The sequence below is a fragment of the Dipteris shenzhenensis genome, chromosome 8 (genome assembly GCF_047967505.1).
Source record: "Dipteris shenzhenensis isolate YYH24624 ecotype China chromosome 8, Dip_SZ_1.0, whole genome shotgun sequence".
Taxonomy (NCBI): domain Eukaryota; kingdom Viridiplantae; phylum Streptophyta; class Polypodiopsida; order Gleicheniales; family Dipteridaceae; genus Dipteris; species Dipteris shenzhenensis.
In genome coordinates this window covers 26,040,808-26,061,229 of record NC_141603.1, presented here as the reverse complement: position 1 = coordinate 26,061,229, position 20,422 = coordinate 26,040,808, and the positions used below count along the sequence as shown (strand labels likewise).

At 41.8% G+C, this 20,422-nt stretch overlaps 1 protein-coding gene across 1 annotated transcript; it reads right to left on the bottom strand.

Moving 5' to 3' along the window:
- Positions 1-780: 780 nt before the first annotated feature.
- Positions 781-4,331, bottom strand: LOC147899332 (uncharacterized). Its single transcript, XM_087377702.1, has 6 exons — positions 4,269-4,331; positions 3,838-3,930; positions 3,494-3,656; positions 3,288-3,329; positions 2,974-3,036; positions 781-1,538 (listed from the first exon to the last, which is right to left on the bottom strand). The coding sequence occupies exons 1-6, from the start codon at positions 4,329-4,331 to the stop codon at positions 1,471-1,473; spliced, it is 492 nt and encodes a 163-aa protein (XP_087233828.1). The 3' UTR covers positions 781-1,470.
- Between the last annotated feature and the right edge of the window lie 16,091 nt (positions 4,332-20,422).

Below are 20,422 nucleotides of genomic sequence, written 5' to 3'. Positions count from 1 at the left end.
TCAACCACTTATCCCACCAGATTCTCTCCCTCTTATGTGTCCTCCCTCGTGTACTTCTTGTTTATAGGGTTGCATTGGTGTTTTGTCTACTCGGTTCCTCATTGCCTATGCTTGAAAATATGTCTGTGTGTATGGATATGATCCTCTTCCAGAACACAAGAGAACCCATTCGGCTCATAGTATTTTGGAGCCTTAAAGCCAAAAATTATAGTTCTTTGGACACATTGAGATATCTACAATGATTGAGGCAACACCTTATCGATCTCAAATTAGCTTCCAATGTGGATTTGTCAAAAAATGCAATTGCAAATCCTCTTTCTAGTCCCTCTAAGGATCACATCAAACAAAGTGACAACAATGACTTTCCCTAAAGCCCTACTCACAATCATCTTGCAAGATTCAAGGCCGTACAACCTCTACCCAATGAATATGCGTTTTCCTTACTATCTAATTTATGTCCTAGTTTTTGATATAAACGAAGACTCTCAAATGTATTACACTTAGACTCTTCTGTGTCCATGATTCCTTGGGTCATGTGCACATAAAATTTGTACTATTATTCCCGTCAAAGCTAAGATATGTACGACCAAGCCTATGACAAGACATTATCCAAGAGTTAAAGCTTATGATTATCCATAAGACCAACCAAATAGATTGAATGATAATTGAAATTTTTTTAAAGGCGTACACAATAGCATCTCTATCCTTTTTAGTTTTTGGATCGTGCTTTTTTTATTTTGTGGATTATTTCACATAAGGATCACCTCTTTACATCGGTTTGTTAATTTGCACAGCTTCAGCTAGCATTTTGCCTCAAAAACAGAAGCATGAAAAAGAGATTGCACTATCCACCTATAAAAGTTTGTCCCCATTCTACAACAAATAGGCATAGTATCACGCCAGTCAATACAATGCTAATACTCTTGTGTGAGGAGTAGAAGGTACTTGTACTCTACTACTTGCTTTTGGGTATCGCAATTTGTTTTCCTCTTTGTATACATAGGCTCATGTCCATCCAATACTTATAAACATTCCTTTATATAAGCAAAGGGAATCGAAGGCTAGTGTCTCAATAGTTTTTAGTCTCATAATGCCACATTTACAGCAGTCGTCGTAGATTTCAGCCATTGAAGGCCAATATAGTCCCCACAGAACCCATCTTTGACATCCACTTCAGAAAGCCAGTAGGGGCGTCAATACAAAAAATAATGCTCTCAAAGCATAACACAATTCTTCTGCCCATTTACAGAAATGCACATTATACAGCGACTCTTGTCTAGCTCCTTAAGGAGCACAGATAAAGCACACATTATCTTGGATGAACGGATTTGAGGAGTAGACAGCATAAGAAACTAGGTCTACAGGGATGCAGGACAAATGGATCTTTTATTCTTCTCTTCTACACAGTACAAATGGATCTTTTATTCTTCTCTTCTACCCTTGCCAGGCTTAGAAGCGCTACTCGTTTCCTTAAGTGCAGGTTTTTTTCCTGTATTTGTCTGCCGAGGTTGCCTTCCTTCCTCTTTGCTTGCTGCCACCTGCAAGACCACATAAAAATGCAAACTGTCGGATATTATTTGACTAGTCCTCAATCAATTGACTGTATCCATTCTTGCAATCAACCGCTTGAAAAGCAATCCAGAAGACAGTAACAAGTTGGTTTCGCCATTGCTCCATGTCATAGGTACTAATCTATAGTTTCATGTGATACTGTATTTTATCATGCCTGTACTGACTTTCCCGTAGTCATCGTTCCACAAACTCTTGTGACCTTCATAGAACAACCAACCCAACCAAGGAGTAAAAGATTAAGACTGCAGGTGAGGATGTGCTAGCCAGAACATAAGTTGGATGGTTCCTTGATGTAAATCCCTTGTTTGCAAGGCAATTATTGCTATGGCTGCTGAGAGCATTAAAACTAATGAGCAGAACGATTGATCAATCTTGTCATCCAAGAACAAAGTATATCAGGGGGCAAGCATGAACCTCAAAGATAGGAGCAAGATTCCTGTACCACATCCATAATCAATACTTGGAAGCTAAGATGCAGGAAACTCCTACCCAAGTCTGGAAACTCAAATCAGAAACTTGAAAAAACATAGGAGCCTGCCATTTTGTGTACTGACAGACAATTGTGACCATCATTACATTAGTGGCCATTTGTAGTCCTGCAATAGAACAGTATCTGGCACGATCTGTTTTATTCAATGTCGATAAAGATTCTATGTTGACAACCACGCATCCCAACTCCTATTAGACGACGTGTTGTATATATATTTTAAATATTGCAATGAGAATTATAATCTGTTATGCATGAGATACGTTTTGAATGCAAAATTTTTGTCCTTCAGTTACTAGTGTCTAAATAATTAAAATCTATTAGTAGCCTACTTTGCTGTTTCTAGTTTTGAATACCGTTCCTTCCAAAATTATAAGGTTGGAAACTTTTCATGCAACGTAGCTCGGGAATCATTGTTGAGGACCCATAGCAACATTCGAATTGTTGTTTAAAGATCAATGCAATCTGTGTTGATACTGCTCAAAATGACGAGTATCATCTACATATTGTGTTCACTAGTTTGTCCGCCTATAACGCAATTTGTCAGCATGAAAATCTTGGATAGCATCTGCTGCTGCTTTTAATTCACTAAAGAGGTTTCGTTCATGGCTTGCAGATGGCTCATTTTGTTTCAGAGCTTGGTGTTAATATCTTAAAAATCTCTCCTTGTGTTGCCTTTCAGCTCACAATGCCAGCTGTCCTAATGTCAATATAAGTATGAAAGTGTCCTATTGTGGGTATTTCAGATTCCCCTTCATTGATATTCCTGTTATCCACTTCTGCTTCAGGATATTACATTTGAAGGATGAAAACCTTTAATGACTTCAAAAAACCCGAACACCCCACACACAAACACAACTTGTACACAGATACTAATAGACCATAGACACTTAGAAGGGACAGCCCATACCAACCTGCTTTTGAGCTGTCCTCACCTAAGCTCAAATGGATATTTCCATTTGCCTCCATGAGTGCAGCTGCAATTTGCAAGCCAAGCAAAAGCAAATAAGTAGCCCTCAGCAAATATATACATCGTATCAAGACCAGATATCTTTTATGACAATTTCATCAAGACAACGATAAAAGGCATTCATTTTGTTCTGGTTGTCTTATTCATGTCCACATAAGCATATAGACAATCAGCTGTGCATTCAAGTCACACGTAAGCTCAACTTTGCAACTGGTTGATAAACCAATCTGCAAGCATCTCGGTAACGATCAAGTTCACCTAGTTTATCGACATTGTTGTCATCTTCTTCGTCCTCTGAACCTACAGCCAATGACACTACTAGTGAGTCTTAATAGTACACAATTGGAAATAGCATATAAAAGTTGTGAATGTAACATCATAAATTTCTTTCTAGACACCAAAGACATCTGCAATTTTTTCTACATTACTTGCCGCTTAAAAGATGCATGTCAACCAAACATTACCATCCAATTTCTCTTCCTCCTGATCCTCATCCCCATGTGACTCTACAGGCAAAAGCTCAGGCACAGCACGCTTCCTTGGGGCCTTCTTTTGACCAGATGGACTAAACACAGGGAGCAGATCAGAAGATTTCACTCGTCGCTCATGTTCCCTTTGTTTGTATGCCTTTGGTCAAAGCTGTTTAGTGGCAGGTCGAACGCCCTCCATCAAATCAAGTTGTCCCTGTGCATACGTGAAAGATAAGGACTTCATAAAGTCAGAACTACTTAAACCAAAAATGAAAATTTTATGTATTTGTTTTGTTTTAATAAACCTCCTGAAAGGCTTCCTAAATAGTTCAGATCACCTGAAATTTTGAGAGATCAAGGATAGAGTCAAAATCTTCCTGTGTAAGAGAGTACTCTTCCATGAAGTTAATTACATTTTGCACAGCTTTCTCCTGCAAAACACAAAATGTTTGATTTTTAACGAGATACTTGCAGAAAGAAGAAAATGCAAGCTCATATGCAGAAAGAACAAAATGCAAGATCATATGTATAAAACAAGGATTAAAGTACCAGTATCACAACCAAAAACATGTGTCAAATGCGCCAAAAACCAAATGATTAAGTGCCTTTCATAAATCTAAATGTTACAAACCTCTACTACCAGGACCATCTTGCAAGAATGGCTTGATGCTATTTCCTTACGATTTGAAAATCATAACAGCAAAACTGATGACAGAAAAACTCAAACAATGTGCCTGCTTTATCAAATACCATTGCCTTACCTCCTCACCTGTAACCGGCCTTCGGGATCCCCAGAGGGCGGTGAACAGTTAATATAACCAGCGAATACCATGATTTCAGCCGCTTAGAGAATTATTACAGCCAACAAGACAATAATAACAGCCAACAAATAAATAACAGAAACCAAAATTAGGAGCTAGATTGCCCCTATCTGCACCCGACACCAGATTGGCCCTAAACTTAGGGCCCCTTTCGGTATTTCTTTATATTTTATTCAAAAGGCTTGCAAATACAAGAATAGCACCACAGACAGCCAACTGAATAATCAGATCACAAGCACTTCCATCCTGCTATGCAATCACAAAAAAAGGCATCCCAGTCCAGTGCAACATTCCATGGCAGCCCTTCTTCCGAATCTGGCTGAGGGTTCTAACCTAGCAAGACAAAGGCCAGCAAAACAATTCAATCTATCTTGGTAGCTCTGAATACCCATCAAGGGAGTCCTAGCAAGACAGAGGCCAGCAAAACAACCCCACCTAGCTGCACCTAGCAAACGGAAAGGCTAGCTGCACAAAGCAAAAGGATCTGAAGGTTCTGAGGCAATAGGAAAACTCCCGGAAAGCAATCAACCGATTGGAAAGCTCGGGAAACCCTGGGAAAATCAGCAAGCGTGGAAAAACGATATTCCCTGGCAAGATCTCTGGCATGCTAGCGGGTGAAAATCAATGAAAGCAACCCTGGAAAACCTGCTGGAAGAGAATCACCAAGTCTGGAAGCAAATCGAGTTGCTTGGAAGCTCCAAACTACCTCGAAAAAGTGTGATTTTCATAGGCACTTAGCTTGGAAAGCTCCTGGAAGAAGTTCAAATCAGATTTGGGCCTCTGGGAAGGCATGAACAGTAGGCATGCAGCAAAAACGAATTTCGTTTTTGAGCTTCTGGCAGCCCTGGCAGCCCACCAACAGCCCATAGACTGCCCTGGTAGTCAAAAAGCAGCAAACCGATGTGATAGAATAGCCCTAGAGACTTTCCCAGCCTATTACTTGCCTCTCCCTGTTCTTCTGTGGTCCTGAAAACAGCCCTGAAAGCAAAATTCGACTTTTCTGCTTGCTTTCCAAGCCTTCTAGCCAAACATGGTTCCTGGAGCTATTTTTAGCGAAAGGGATTTTTACCCCTCTCTAACCTTCAGTCCCTTGCCTTGGCCCATGGAATTAATTGCACTGAAGTGTCCTTTAAAATGTTTTAATCAGTTGGAGACTAGGGTAGTCAGCTTAAAGAAATTCACGTCCCCGAGACAGACCCTCCTCTTGAAACATTGCGAATGTATCCATTTGCACCAAACTTTTTGCTTTGTTCCGTCAGAACCTGTAGCAAAAGTCTCAAAGCCTCAGTTAGTTCAAAAACACAGCCACACATCCTTCCACAAATAGCAGACATACACACTCAGACAGACAAGATGCTTCGTATGGCCATCCCGTAGGACCCACATAGATGATTTATCCTCTCATGCACATCCCGTAGGACCCAAAGCATGAGGTACATCAAGAGCATACACAAACACTCAATGCATGCAGACATACAATCAATGTGTACCTTCATATGGCATCCCGCAGGACCAATACATGTTTCTCTGAATGTACTACCCACTTTCATATGGCCATCCCTCAGGACCCACAACTAGTGGTACATCATGAGTACACACAAAAACACTCGATGCATGCAGACAAACATCCCATGCATACTTTTCACACATGTTCCTTTCAATTATTTACCCACTTTGTCTTATGGCAGACTGTCCAAATCTATCCTAAAAGAGTCCACGCAAGAAAGAAGCCATCCACAATCCGTGGCAAATCAGAAACATATCACACAAGTTCACAATCCAAACCACACATATTCACAAGAATATCATCAAAAGTGAACCAACTAGTTTGGCATCAAGTGCCATCACAATTATGTGGCAGAGACCGTAGTTTACCACTTCCTGTTTTTGTTCTAGCAAGTAGGCCATCCTGCTTCTCAATGATAGCAGTATCCGCAATATGCTATATCCGTTCTCGCGTTTAGGGATGCTCCCTCCGATGACCTATCATGTAAGAGTGGCATATACTGCCATTACAAGAATGTGCCACGTGCACGACAAGACTGGTGTTGCAGTTGTACATGATTTGCAGAGCCATGGATAGCAAACCATATCCAACCACAAAACCATCTCAACAGATTTGGCAGACTCTGTCATTTTCTTACATGTACCCCTATATTCAAGATACAAGATAAACATCAATATATAATTTGATAGAGCTGCTGGTAACCAACTCATATACCATGTACGGATAGTCTGAAAGTGACTAGTACACTGATCTAGAGGTCCCGCGGCAGATATGTCGTCAACAAGCGGTACCTCGAGTGAGACCGACAGTGTCACCAAGCGACCTCTAGATATCACAAGCAATCTGAACCGAGCGAGTGGAGGTGCTACCCCCCTCTTGAGCATCAGGCAATGCCCCAGATGCACGCTCTGCTGAGCCTGAATGAGCCCCAACCGAAGTTGGCTCAAACTAAAAAGTAGAGTTGCATCAACTGAGTTGAATCTCCCAGTTCACCCTCCTCCATTAACATCACATCTGCATAGCAACGAGGAAACTCTACCACTGTGTGCCAATAACTGTTCTTGAATCAAGATCTCATCATGTTCCTCTGTCTCTAGCTGTTCCTCATGGTGCTTTCACTGCACAACATCTTGGCTGAATTTTATTGGCTGAATTCTCTTAGCAACCACATGCCTCTTGAGAGAGATGTGATATCCCTGATCCCAGCATCATCCAAAACAACCAAAGATCTCACTTCCTTGAGAAAGTTGGTGATATCCCTGATCCCAGATCATCCAAAACAACCACAGGTCTCACCCCCTTGAGAAAGTTGGTGATGTCCCGACAATGGAACCACTATGACCGGCCTTTGGGATCCCCAAAGGGCGGTGAGCAGTTAATATAACCAGAGAATACCATGATTTCGGCCGCTTAGAAGTTCAAACATTACCTTCTGGGCCGCCGTTCATTTTTCCATGTGATCACTCACCTACACACTATATAGTGCACTACCAACCGTAACTATTGGTCTCAATTTGGATCAATTTCTGATAAGTCTAGCTCAAGTTGTGGCCTTAGCAAGCCTAGGCTACAAAATGAATATTCTAGACCTTAATTGTGCATTAATTATGTGCATGGGTAGATGTCATGGGACAGACATTTAAAGGAAGATTGAAAATCTATTTAATTAAACTACTAAAGCTATTTCCCACTATTTAGGATAGGAATATTTGGTTAAATGAATATACAAGTATATTCATTTAACATGTAAGTCTAACTTCGTTCTTTAACTGCTTTTTACAGCTTTTGATCAATTGTAGTATTAGAATCAGCCATATGAAGCGTCAGTTGCTTTTCATGCCTCATTCTCACAAGCTTGTTGTTGTGATCTTGGCCATTCCCTCGTTTTTGAAGCTGTTGTGTCCTAAAACAGCAAACTTGCTTTGAATTCTAGCCAGTTTCTTAGCTTGGACACCTCTACACAGAATTGCAATTGAAATTCACCACCACCTAGAAGCAAACCTACAAGACGTTGCATGCAAGCTGAAATCCTACTCCAGTGCGAATTGTGATGTGATCTAGGAGCTTCTTTGCAGGTCTTGCAAATTCTACTCCTGCAGTTCCTTATTCCAAACTTTGATCTTTTACACCATCTCGAATCAATTTCGTTTTTGTTTTTGACACCCAAGAAAGGAAAAGTGAGAATTCATCAAGTGGCCAAGCATCTAGCACTTCCTTTAGTAGGGAAATTCACAAAACTAGCACCTGGACAAATTGCGGCCAGTGGGCAATCTAGCACTTCCTTTAGTAAGGAAATTCACAAAACTAGCACCTGGACAAATTGCGGCCAGCCCCAGATCAATTGCAATTTAGATCCAGGCTCCTATTTCTGTGTTCTTATCACTTCCAGGTACTGTCTGGTATTGCGATTTGGCAAGTTCTTCCGTCTGGTTAAGGTTTTTCGATTCAAAGGGACAGACTTCTATTCCTAGGTTTTTATGTCAAAACACTTTCTGGACACTGTTAAATTAATAATCTTGGGATTTGACACCATTTGGCATCTTTTTGAGTGATGAATTCATTCCTTGTTATGGATTGAAGCACCTAAACAATTTCTAGGAAGATTTCTTAGTTGTTTACACTAGATTTTGATGGTGGGTTTAAGATCCTAACTCTTCTAACATGGGATGGGATTGTGCTAGTGTCTTCGTGGTCGGAGGATGAAGAAAGAATGAGGATTTGATTTCAGCCTATACCTAGATGAATCCAGGACTCATCCTCTAAAAACACAACATAGTGCACTTTCAATCTCACGATAGTCACTCGTAATATTGAAACTCCATCACGCATAGCAAGGACTAGCTACTATGACATCCCCACTGATGTCATCAGCGCCCAACAGTGGGTGATACCATAGTATAAAAATATGTTCTTACACATACAAATCCACACCCACACATACTTGAGCATCCATTTATACAAAGTCTTCATACTTGTTTCTGTCGGCACTCCGGAGGTAAAGGGCAGACTCAACCATGACGAAGGCTAGCACTAGAGGAGAAGGCTAATCAAAAAGTAGTCCAAAATCTCTTCATTCAAGCTACAACTGCTTGTGAAGTCTAAACGATTTCACTTTAGTCTCTCCCAAACGAGCATCTAAATCTAGCTGATAGGGCAACGCACCTTTTAAGATAGAAAGAATTAAAGATTTCCGCCCGCTATTTTGGCTGAGTTTTTGGCATCTAACAAGGGTTCCATGGATATATCCACGTTTGGCTACATGGGCTACATCTTTTGTTGTCATTCTACAACTAGAACAATTGTAACTCACTCCATATTCATGATAGGAGTGCCTAAGACTCTAAACGTTCTCATTGTATTAATGATTGCTTGAGCTCTAGTAGGGGCTTATCCTCATTGGCACCACACACGACCCCGTTTCAGTGAAAGTGTGACGCTCTGATGTGAGCTGATCCTTGAAGACTTTCTGAGCGTCCACTATGGAGGCAGGTCCCCTATCTAGACCACTTCATGTATCCGAGGTATCCCAATGGGTATCCTAAGTCATACAACAAAGGCATCGTTCCATAGAATGGACTTTTTGCCCTCTTACCCGTATGAGGGCTACTTTGAGCTATCGCTAGTAGGCTCTAAAGATTGTTACCAAGAGGAGGGACGAAGGGAAAAAAAATGTGAATATCCATCTCATGCTCAGCAACCAATTCGAGGCTCTATAAGAAGTGCACCTCTAGATCTATTGCGTAAAGAAATGATTCCAAGGCTCATTGACAAAAAGTCCTCTAACACTTTGCCTAAGGCTCTGCACTTGATGTAAAAATCGATGGTATTGAGGCCACCCTCCTGTAAGGGTAAAATGATAGTGCTTCAACACACTCTAGCCCTCACATTATATGTGTCATCAAGTCCAAACTAGACAGAGTTTCTGTTAGAATTATTGTTAAGTAGGTTAGGGGCACTTTTCCCTCATTTTAGAGGTTTTTCCTCCTAACCACAGTTAGTTCACTAACTACGGTTAGTGAAGGATAAGGTTTTGTCACTTAGACAAAACCTATCCCACTCTTCAATTGTTGCACACTCTTCTATTGCAACTATTGCTTTCAGCTCTCACTCTCCGACTCTCTTGCTCTCTTGCTCACACACTTTGCTCTCACTCTCCAACTCACATTTGGTATCAGAGTAGGTTGACCCTGCTCCATGCTTCCTTACTCGCAATCTCCCTGCTCCAAGCTCAACAGCTCGCTGCCTCTCCGTAAGCCCGTCGTCCGTACAGTTCTCCATACAATCTGTACGGACTGTACTTCATGCGTTGTACAACTCCCAAGCGTGCAGCTCCCATTGCATTCCGTACAACTGCACACGCAGCCCAAGCTGCAAACTCCGTATAAGTGCAATACACACGTATGGATCTGAAGCGACGCCCGTATACTGCTCCCGTAAGCAGTCCATACTGCACGTCAACCTTGCTCTAGTCCGTACTCTGTACTGCAGAGTGTCGTCGTCCGTACAAGCTGCCAGGTCCATACAAGTTCACAGACCTCAAGCACTCCGTACATCGCCGTACAGCCCGTCGTCCGTACGACGCTCCAACCATACAAATAGCTCACACGTTTGCAATCCGTACAGCTGTACGTTGACAGCGCATTCCGTACACCTGCACGTTCAGTGCATGCACTCCGTCTGTACAAGTGTACGGCGCCATATAGCCTGCAGCATAGATCCCTGTTGTTCGTCCGTACAGCAAGGTTGTACATTCCATACAGTTTCGTATTTTTGTACAAAGTGTGTCGCCAGCCTTCGTGTGCATTCAAGGTCTTCCTACAGGTACATTTTGTAGGGAGCTATTGGTTGGTAAATCAAATTCGAGGCAGATTTTTGCTTTGCAGGCCATTTTGTGGACAGATTTGGACACATTTTGTGTATTGGGAATTTTGTCAAATTTAGGGCTTTTGTATTTGTTGCAGAGAATTGCAAAAATTTGGGGCTTTTGCAATCACATTGCAATTTTGCAGTGAAATTTGGGGCTTTTGCAGGCAAAGTGCAATTTGTGCAACATTTGGGGCTTTTAGACCATTTGCCCCTTTCTGGTTGCAATTTCAAGCCACAAATTGGGGCTTCTGTGTTGGGAGAGCAATTTTGCAGGTTTTAGTTCACACTGCCCTTCTATAAGTGTTTTGAAGCACTTTTGGCAGGTTTTGGGAGAGAATGGATGCTCTGGCAGATTTCTGACAGAGACATTACAGAGATTTCAGTTGCATTTTCAGCCAGTGTTTGGCTGTATTGTTTTGGGAATTTTGCACTCCATTCCCAGCAAGGGAATTCAGATTTGCATTTGCTGTATTTTCTTTCTCAGACATGGCCCAGCAAAATCAGAATGATTTCCAGTTCAGTGGTCTCTCACAAGAGGATAAGCTGGATGGTACCAACTACTCCCTCTGGAGTTTTATGGTACGCAACATTCTGATTTCCTGTAATTTGTGGGACTATGTAAATGGGGATGAGATCCGGCCAGCAAATGTGGCACCTAATACCCCTCCCCAGCAAGGAGGAGGCAGAGGTCGTGCACAGGGTACAGCTGCAGGACAAGTTATTGGCGCAGTTATACCTACCACTCCAGAGCAAAAGAGATGGGATTCACATGATGCTTTAGCTTTGTCGTGTATTTCTCTTTCAGTGAAAAGATTCATTATTCCGCACATCCGGTCGTGTAAGACATCAAAGGCAGCATGGGATATTTTGGAGAGCATGTATGCAGCTCGGAATGATGCCAGGGTGTCTTTTTTTAAAAGAGAATTGTCTCATACACATATGGAAGAGGGTGACTCCATGTCAGTGCACCTCACAAAGCTACAGGATTTACGAGAGCAATTGCTGAATATTGATGAGATCATTCCTGATTCAGAGATGATTACCACAACTCTGAATTCTCTTCCTGAGTCTTATCTCAGCTTTCATACCTCGCTGAATTTGTCGTTGAGGGGGGGTGCAAATCCTCTCAATTTTCACGAGTTGATAGGACTTCTGTTGCAGGAAGAGCAGACCAGGAAAAACATGGCTTCACGAGCAGGTGAACATGCCATGCTTTCAAAATTCAAGCCTAAAGTAAAGGGACAAGCAAAGACATCAGCAAATCAGCCTTCCAGTGGTTCAGGACAACCTTCTCAAAAGGCTAAGGGTGATGCAGGTAAGCCCAAGAAGAAGGGTATATGTCATTACTACAAAAAGCCAGGTCACTACATTGGAGAATGCAAGAAGAGCCTTGCAAAAGAAAAGAAAAACAGCTCCGGTATGGCTGTTTCAGATTCAGCTCCTCATGCATCTGACAATGAGCAAGCTACAGCCAACTTTGTGGAGCACGACTATGCCTTCTTGTCTTGCATTTCAGACTCTCAGTTGGCTGCTCCGGATATTACAGCCACTTGTAATGATGACTCTTATTCTTTTCTGACATGCAGTTATGATTCTTCCAAGGATGCATCAGCTTTCAGTGTCAATGAGACACAAAATACATGGTATTTTGATAGCGGTGCCTCAAAGCATATCACTTCCAGGAAGTGTCTTTTCACATCTCTGCATCCACCTCCCGTTGGTAAAAAGGTCACATGTGCCAACAACTCCTCCTATTCAGTTCGTGGTACAGGAGAAGTTGAACTTACAGCCATTGATGGCTCAACATTCAAAATTTCTGATGTCTTGTATATGCCTGGTATCACAAAAAATCTACTTTCAGTGTCCACTCTTAACAGAGCTGGATTTCAAGTCATTTTTGAAGATGACAAGTGTGCAGTCCATGACAGAGAAAATGACTATGCCTTGAGATTGTCTGGCACTTTGTTACGTGATCTTTTTCAGCTTGACATGTATGAGAAAAGACCAGCACATGCTCTTGCAGTTTCCACTCCTACTGCTGCTATGCAGAATGCGGAGTTATGGCATGCTAGATATGGACACATGCATTATGGCAACTTGATGACACTTCAAAAACATGCTATGGTTGATGCATTGCCTCCTCTTGAAACACCTCCTCCACATGCCTGTGAAGGGTGCATTCTTGGTAAAATGCACAGATTTCCTTTCAAGAAGGATGGATCAGTAAAAGCTGTTCGAAAATTACAGCTTATACATAGTGATGTCTGTGGTCCCATGAGGACTCCATCATTGGGTGGTCATCTTTACTTTGTCACTTTTATAGATGACCACTCCAACTACACTTGGGTTTATGGGCTGAAACGCAAATCAGAAGTGTTTATGGTTTTCAAACACTTTGCAGCCATGGTTGAAAATGAATGAGGACTCAAGATACAGACATTACGCACAGATAGAGGAGGGGAGTATTTGTCTGCAGATTTTGATGCATTTTTGAAAGACAAGGGCAGCTTACAGTGAGGCTAACCCCTCAGCAAAATGGCAAAGCTGAGAGGAAAAATCGTACTCTTATGGAGATGGATAGATGCATGCTAAAAAGCAAAAGATTGCCTCACAAATTTTGGCTTGAAGGTCTTATGTGTGCCAATTATGTTTTGAATCGGGCTCCCACAAAAGCTTTGAAGATCAAGACTCCCTATGAAGTTTGGCAAGGGAGAAAGCCTTCTGTGGATCATTTTCATGTTTTTGGATGCCTTGCATATGCTCATGTGCCCGTTGAGTTTCGGCATAAGTTGTCTGATAAGGCAATCAAATGCATTTTTGTTGGGTACAGTGCAGAGAGCAAGGGCTACCGTCTCTACAATCATGTCACACGCAAGATTATCGTCAGTAGAGATGTTATATTTTCAGAAAATTCAGCTCACACTCAAGCTGAATTTGATTTGCCTACTTCTTCCGATGATGTCTTTGAGGGATTACTACCCATTGCCTTGGGTTCCCCTGCTGATATATCTGATGCAAATCAAAATTTTCAGATACCTCCACATGCTCCGATTCAGCCACAGGATATCTTACCACCTCCACAAGCAATGGAAGAGGTGGTTCAGCAAGAAATTGCAGATATACATGCAGCAAAAACAGTTCCAAATTGGCTGTTACAAACTCTCAAGGAGAGTAAAATTGATGCTCCATTACCTGGTAGAACTCGGAGTGTAGTAAGACATGGGGGGGGAGCTCTTTCAGTTGAATCAGCTTATGCAGGTACTCTTCTTGATGAGGAGGAGCCTGAGACATTTGAAGAGGCACAGGATAATGTGCATTGGATGAATGCCATGCACGATGAATTGCAGTCCATTCAGAAAAATCAGACATGGGAAGTTGCTGATTTGCCACTAAGTAAACATGCCATAGGTACACGGTGGGTTTTCAAAGTCAAAAGAAAGCCAGATGGGACCATTGATCGGTACAAGGCAAGGCTGGTTGCAAAAGGATATGCTCAGAAAAAGGGCATAGACTATGAGGAGACTTTTGCTCCTACATCCAGAATGACAACCATCCCGTCAGTTATAGCCATGGCTGCAAATTTTGAATGGAATGTTCATCAGTTGGACATTAAAACAGCCTTCCTTAATGGAGATTTGTTGGAAGAGGTTTATGTCAAACAGCCTCTGGGCTTTGAAATTTCAAGAAATGCACATCAAGTATGCAAGCTGAATAAAGCTTTGTATGGGCTGAAACAAGCCCCACGTGCATGGTATGCCAAAATTCATGCCTTTCTGACCAGCAAGGGGCTGCACAATAGTCCAACTGAAAGCACCCTCTACATCAAGAAGGATGGGGGGGGATATTTTAGTCATCATTCTTTATGTAGATGACTTACTGCTCACAGGGTCAAATGAGGATAATATTGCAGATTTTAAAGCTGAATTGCAGACCACTTTTGACATGTCAGATTTGGGGCTGCTACACTTTTATTTGGGGATCCAGTTCACTCGAGAGAAAAGTGGCATCGTTATGTCTCAATCCAAGTATGTGCAGAAACTCTTAGACAGATTCAACATGCACGATTGTAAGCCCAGCCGGGACTGAAGCTTACAATGCATGATGCAGGTGAATCAATTGATGTCACACTCTACAGTCAGGCTGTTGGATGCCTCATTTATCTCTGCAATACACGACCTGATATTCAGTTTGCAGTTTCTCAGGTGAGCAGATATATGCACAGCCCAAAGACTATGCATTGGCAGGCTGTAAAACGCATCTTCCGTTACTTGCAAGGTACCAAGTCTTTTGGCTTGATGTTTCCCAGGGGGTGACTTGCAGATGCATGCCTATAGTGACTCAGATTGAGCTGGAGACTATGACACTAGGCAATCCACAAGTGGCAATTGTTTCTTTTTGGGCAAAGCTTGTATTTCTTGGTTGAGCAAGAAACAGTCTACAGTGGCTACCTCCTCATGTGAAGCTGAATACAGGCAGCTTTCACGACGACAGTTGAATGTGTTTGGAGGTGTCGTTTATTTGCTGATCTTCATCTTTCATTGGAGGGTCCTTCTCCAATTCTCATTGATAGTCAGAGTGCTATTGCAGTGGCAAAGAATCCTGTGTTTCATGCTCGCACGAAGCACATTGAGGTTCACTATCACTACGTCAGAGAGAAGTTGCATGCAGGAGAGATCAGTATGATCTATGTGTCCCCTTCTATATTGCTTTGTGATTGAGGTGATGAATTGTTTCTTCTGTTCGCAAACATAGATTATTGGATTTTGTCTTCGTTATTTCGTTGGATTTTTTCTTCTCATTTGAAATGACGAACTTCTTGACAACACACTTGTGGATGGCATAGCTGTGTTGCTTGGGGCCGCCCTAAATAACTTTTGTTACTTCAAAGTAGCGTTGGAGGACTTTTGTCTAGTAGAAGGAGCACTCATCAATTGAACAAGCCATTTGGATTTTAGGTCAGTGATGTAGACATGCCAAGATGGGAAGGTGACCTTGACTACAGATGAATAGAGAGAGGCACTACCAAAAAAACTCGGGTCGTCAGGGAGGAGTAAAATTTATCTCCCCCTCCCATGAGTTTTCTCTAGTTCAGGAGAATGTTAGAAGGAAGCTACATCGTTGGAGTTCCACCACCTTGGACCTAGTCTCTAGAGCCCTTGTGGTAAACAAGGTTTTGTGAGCCTCTTCTTGGTAGATTACTTCTATTGGTGCTTTTCATGTTCTTAGACTAATCAACTAAAAAAGTTTGTATGAAACTGTGAGTTGGAGAGTGAGAGCAAAGTGTGTGAGCAGGAGAGCAAGAGAGTAGGAGAGTGAGAGCTGAAAGCAATAGTTGCAATAGAAGAGTGTGCAACAACTGAAGAGTGGGATAGGTTTTGTCTAAGTGACAAAACCTTATCCTTCACTAACTGTAGTTAGTGAACTAGCTGTGGTTAGGGGAAAAAACCTCTAAAATGAGGGAAAAGTGCCCCTAACCTACTTATTACATTACATTGGTCACTGCTAAATTATAACAATAATTCTAACACCCCCTGCAGTGCCAATGTCATGTACAAGGAAATGATCAATCACCAAAAGGAGATAAGTTCAGGGCACTGCGAAATGCCTCAAACTTTTCACGTGGAAGTGCTTTGGTGAACATGCCTGCAACATTGTCATGTGTTGGCAAGCAAGAAGCGATCTGAAAACGGTCCCCTCTTCCACTCAATGTGAGGACTCTACTCGAGCCTTCGGGAAGTCAAACAAGAAGGGAAATTCAGGACAATTAGCCTGGAAACAAAAAGGTGCAGGAGAAGGAGAAGGCCAAGAGAAATCCCTCCAAAGAGAAAAGACAGCGCAGCTTGAAAGGTTTCACGAGAATTGAGCTTATGTTGCAAGAAGGGAGGGAAAATTATGATATGGATTCTTCAAAAGGAATGGGAAAAGAGAGGTCCCATTGTACCTAAGAAGCTGAAGTTTCATGGGAGGAACTATACATTGATCCCATCCAAGGGTTAGGATACTTCAAGGGAGCTTGATGATCAGCTTGTGTTCACAACACATGGACCGAATCAAATTGTAAGAGAAACATGTTCATATGACGAATTATAATGGGTATCATAAGCTAGAAACTCTACTTGGATGGTTACAGATCCTACACGTGCTTCGCACAAGAGGAGTCCTACGATATGGCAAGACTATATTTTGCCACTCTTACTTTAAGGTTCAGCAGCCTTATGGCATAAAGCACTTGCATTGCAAAGTATGGCTTCAAGAACTTGGGATAGATTTAAAATTCAGCTTAAAGAGCACTTCTTATCTCCCGATTTTGAAAGAGAGATGTTCATGAATTGGGATAATTTCAGACAAAGAATAGAAGAGTCGGTGAGACATTACACAAACAGGTTCAGGACCACTTTGCTGAAAGTGCAAACATTCCACTCTGTAACTCAGCAACAGTCCCAAAAATATCAAAGTGGACTGTCAAGGATCATACACCGGGAGATTGATGATATAAATTTGCCGAAAACAATTACTTTGGCAAATAGGAATCTCCGAGACAGGAGGTATGAAAAGAAAAAAAATGGACCTCCATCTCAAAAGAAGAGGGACAGGTTTCGGTGAGACTGAGGGACAGGTTTCGGCCGAATAAACCAAGATTCTTTCCAGGTAGTAAACCAAGTCCCCAACTTCACAAGAGGCAAGAAAATAGAACAACAAAGTAATTCAGCCCCACCATACAAGTGGTTTGATAGGGAGATGGTGCAAAAATATAGGAAAGAAGGTTTGTGCATCAGACTTGACGGGGCTCATAAATCTTTGAATTGTCCATTCCATAAAATTGAAGGAATATCCCAACAAAACAAGAGGCTGAAAAGGGAAGGCACAGGTGAAGGAGATGCATGAGGGTGTGAAGGAGAATGATCCAGCCCACACTCTTCTAAAGCCTTGGGGGAGGTGTTGGTCACGAACCAGCCCTATTACCTGATAGGGATCTTGCAAGGAGTGCTACTACAGCTTTTAGATTATTCACTTGTTCTCAGTGAGAGCAAGCTGAGAGTTCCTTTGCAGCGGTACTTGGATCATTTGGCTTTTTTAGTAGGTCCGTAGGCTGATGTGGATGTCATTTTGGGAGAATCGTGGCATTATCAAACTCAGCTAGCGTATGATTGTCAAGAGAAGACGGTGTCACTTTCAAAATCCGGGACGTGGCATCACTATTACAGCCAGAGTCACAAGGAGTCTTATTCCTATGGTGAGCCATGTCCACGTACTGAGAGTTTTAAGAATGCTATTTATTCTTACTTGATTTATGAGATCGAATCAGATAAGGAAAGGAATGAGGATAGCTTGACTGCAAAGAGGAGACAACATTTAGAGCACCATCATGATTGCTTTCCAAGGGATTTGCCTAACATTTTACCACCTAAGAGGCCCGAGGACTTATCCACATTTTAAGGGAAAAGCACAAGACAAGTAGCACCCCATTTAATGAAGGACCCACCTAGAGTTAGAAGCACTAAAGGTGCCTTCCTTCATGGAGAAAAGCACATAGAAAGCCCATGTTTTTTAAAAAGCCTAGCTTTCTAGGAGAAATCGCCTATTCTAGGAAAGAAAGCAGGCCAAGCTTTTAGAAAGCACATGCTTTCTAGCCGGCTTCTCTAGTCCATAAATTAAGGGCCTCTAGGCTCTTAATAGTATTGAGAATTGTACCCTTGTACAAAGAGATTTCTATCCGGTCTAGTATTGGTGAGGTAAAGCAAACTCCCCACCATGCGTCGATACAGTGATGAATCAACCGGCTGAGATGGATCATGCACACTTAGCTTCAGACCAGCTTCCATGGGAGTCACTGCTACTTTGCAATCTTCCATCTAAAAGCGTTTGAGTAGCTTTCTGCAATATTTCTCTTGTGAGATAAAGATACAGCTCTTTCCTTGCTTCACCTCAATCCCAAAAAAGTAATGAAGTATGCCTAGGTCCGTCATCTCGAACTCCTCCATGAGAAGTCCCTTGACCTAAGCAATCTTCTTCGTATGATCCCCTGTAATGATGAGGTCATCGACATATAGGATCAATACCAGCCGCAAATCCCCCTCTGTGTCGAGATAAAGATTTGCTTCTGATGGACTCCGCTGAAACCCAGTCTTCTGAAAGAAAACAAATTAAGGGGCTTTAACCGAGGGTCAAGGTGCCAAATCAAAGCTCTCCCACCGGAGTCGAAATAACTTGGTTGACCGGAGTCAACCCTCCTTGGCTAAAGCCAAACCTTCTTGGCCGAAGCCAACACTCTCTAACTGAAGTCAGCTCTAAATTGTTCTCGTTAACCGTAGTCAACCCTCTTGGCCTAAACCAAGTCTCCCTAACCAAGGTTAGGCTTACTTAAGCGGAGTTAAGTATCTTTGACCAATGGGAAAATATCTCTTTGATCAAAAAAACTTAATGAGTTGCATGACACATGACGCCTGATATTTAATACATGAGTTATTTGAACATAAAATTCAACAAAAAAAACTTTAATTTTAGAGTTTACAAGCACTTTGTCCTTGGCATGAATCAATAGGTTGTGGGATATCACTCCCTTGAGGTACAATAACATGCTGCATGAATTGTGAGTAAATTTTGCAATGCTACACAACTTCACACATATTCATGATTCTTTTTCTTTCTCCCTACTAGTTTTTTAGTTTATCTACAATCACTAGTGGACTTGTTACCAGAATCTTCCTCTTCACGAAGGTTATTCTTGTTCAATAGTACCATATATAGTGCCCAGTAGTCTCATACGATATATAACTTGGAAACTAGAAGACTTGTTTAATTGACAATACATGGGTCTACCGAATGAAAGCAAAGAGTCATGGAAGTACCATACCTTTATTTTTGAATGTTTCGTATGGTACCAATATCAATATACATACTGTATGGAAAAAAAGTATGAGTACATTCGGGGGGGCTCCCTTCGTATATTATTATTATTTTTTCCAAGGGGGATGGAGGAGGGATAGGAAGACGAGGAGGATATACGCCTACAATCAACAAACTAGTATTTATCGTAGTTGAAGTATTTCATGCTAAACATTGAGACAAGAGAGTTCAAGGTTGAGACTTAAAAGTGATAACTAGTTATTGGCTTTTCTATCATAAAAAGCGGATCCGATTTCCATGACTTTATGGATGGCAATAAGAGCGAGTGGCAACAAGAATGAGTAGCAAGAAGATGAAAGATATGGTGGCAAGCAAGCACAAGCAGCACAGCCCACAAGAGGGCTGTGTAGGCCGAAGGAAAGGGCGGCCCCTTGGAAGTTTCTAATTACCACAAATGAGATAATGTCATAGCATGATCCACCTAGGACATAGATCCAACTACCACTCTTAAATTTATTATTAAGCCTAATCGACAATCGCCACAAGGGCGAATTAATAAACTAATCCATACTTCATCATTATTTTCTCACCACCCTCCGACAAACGAAAACTTCTCGAATCTCAAGCTTAACTCTTACAAGGCTTTGGTTAGGATATCTACCACATGGGTGTGTTCATTGCTTTCGCTCCAAAGGGCCATCACCATGGACGTTTCTTTTCGCCCTTAGCATGCTCAAACCCATCTACCAAATCATCATTCTCGCCATCAGATATCTGAAGCATATGTTAGTGCATCTTTGCACAATTCAACAGATATACTACAAAAAAATATGCGACACGCCATATCTTTTTGCCAATCCCCAGTAAGGTTTTTCTTAGAAT

Bases quoted from the DNA above. Each gene is read 5' to 3' on its own strand.
- LOC147899332 (XM_087377702.1), bottom strand. From the start codon at position 4,331: ATGGTATTCGCTGGTTATATTAACTGTTCACCGCCCTCTGGGGATCCC. The intron at 3,931-4,268 runs GTGAGGAGGTAA...TGTGTTTTGCAG, and splicing joins ATCCCGAAGGCCGGTTACAG to GAGAAAGCTGTGCAAAATGT. The intron at 3,037-3,287 runs GTGAACTTGATC...TGCAAATTGCAG, and splicing joins CAACAATGTCGATAAACTAG to CTGCACTCATGGAGGCAAAT.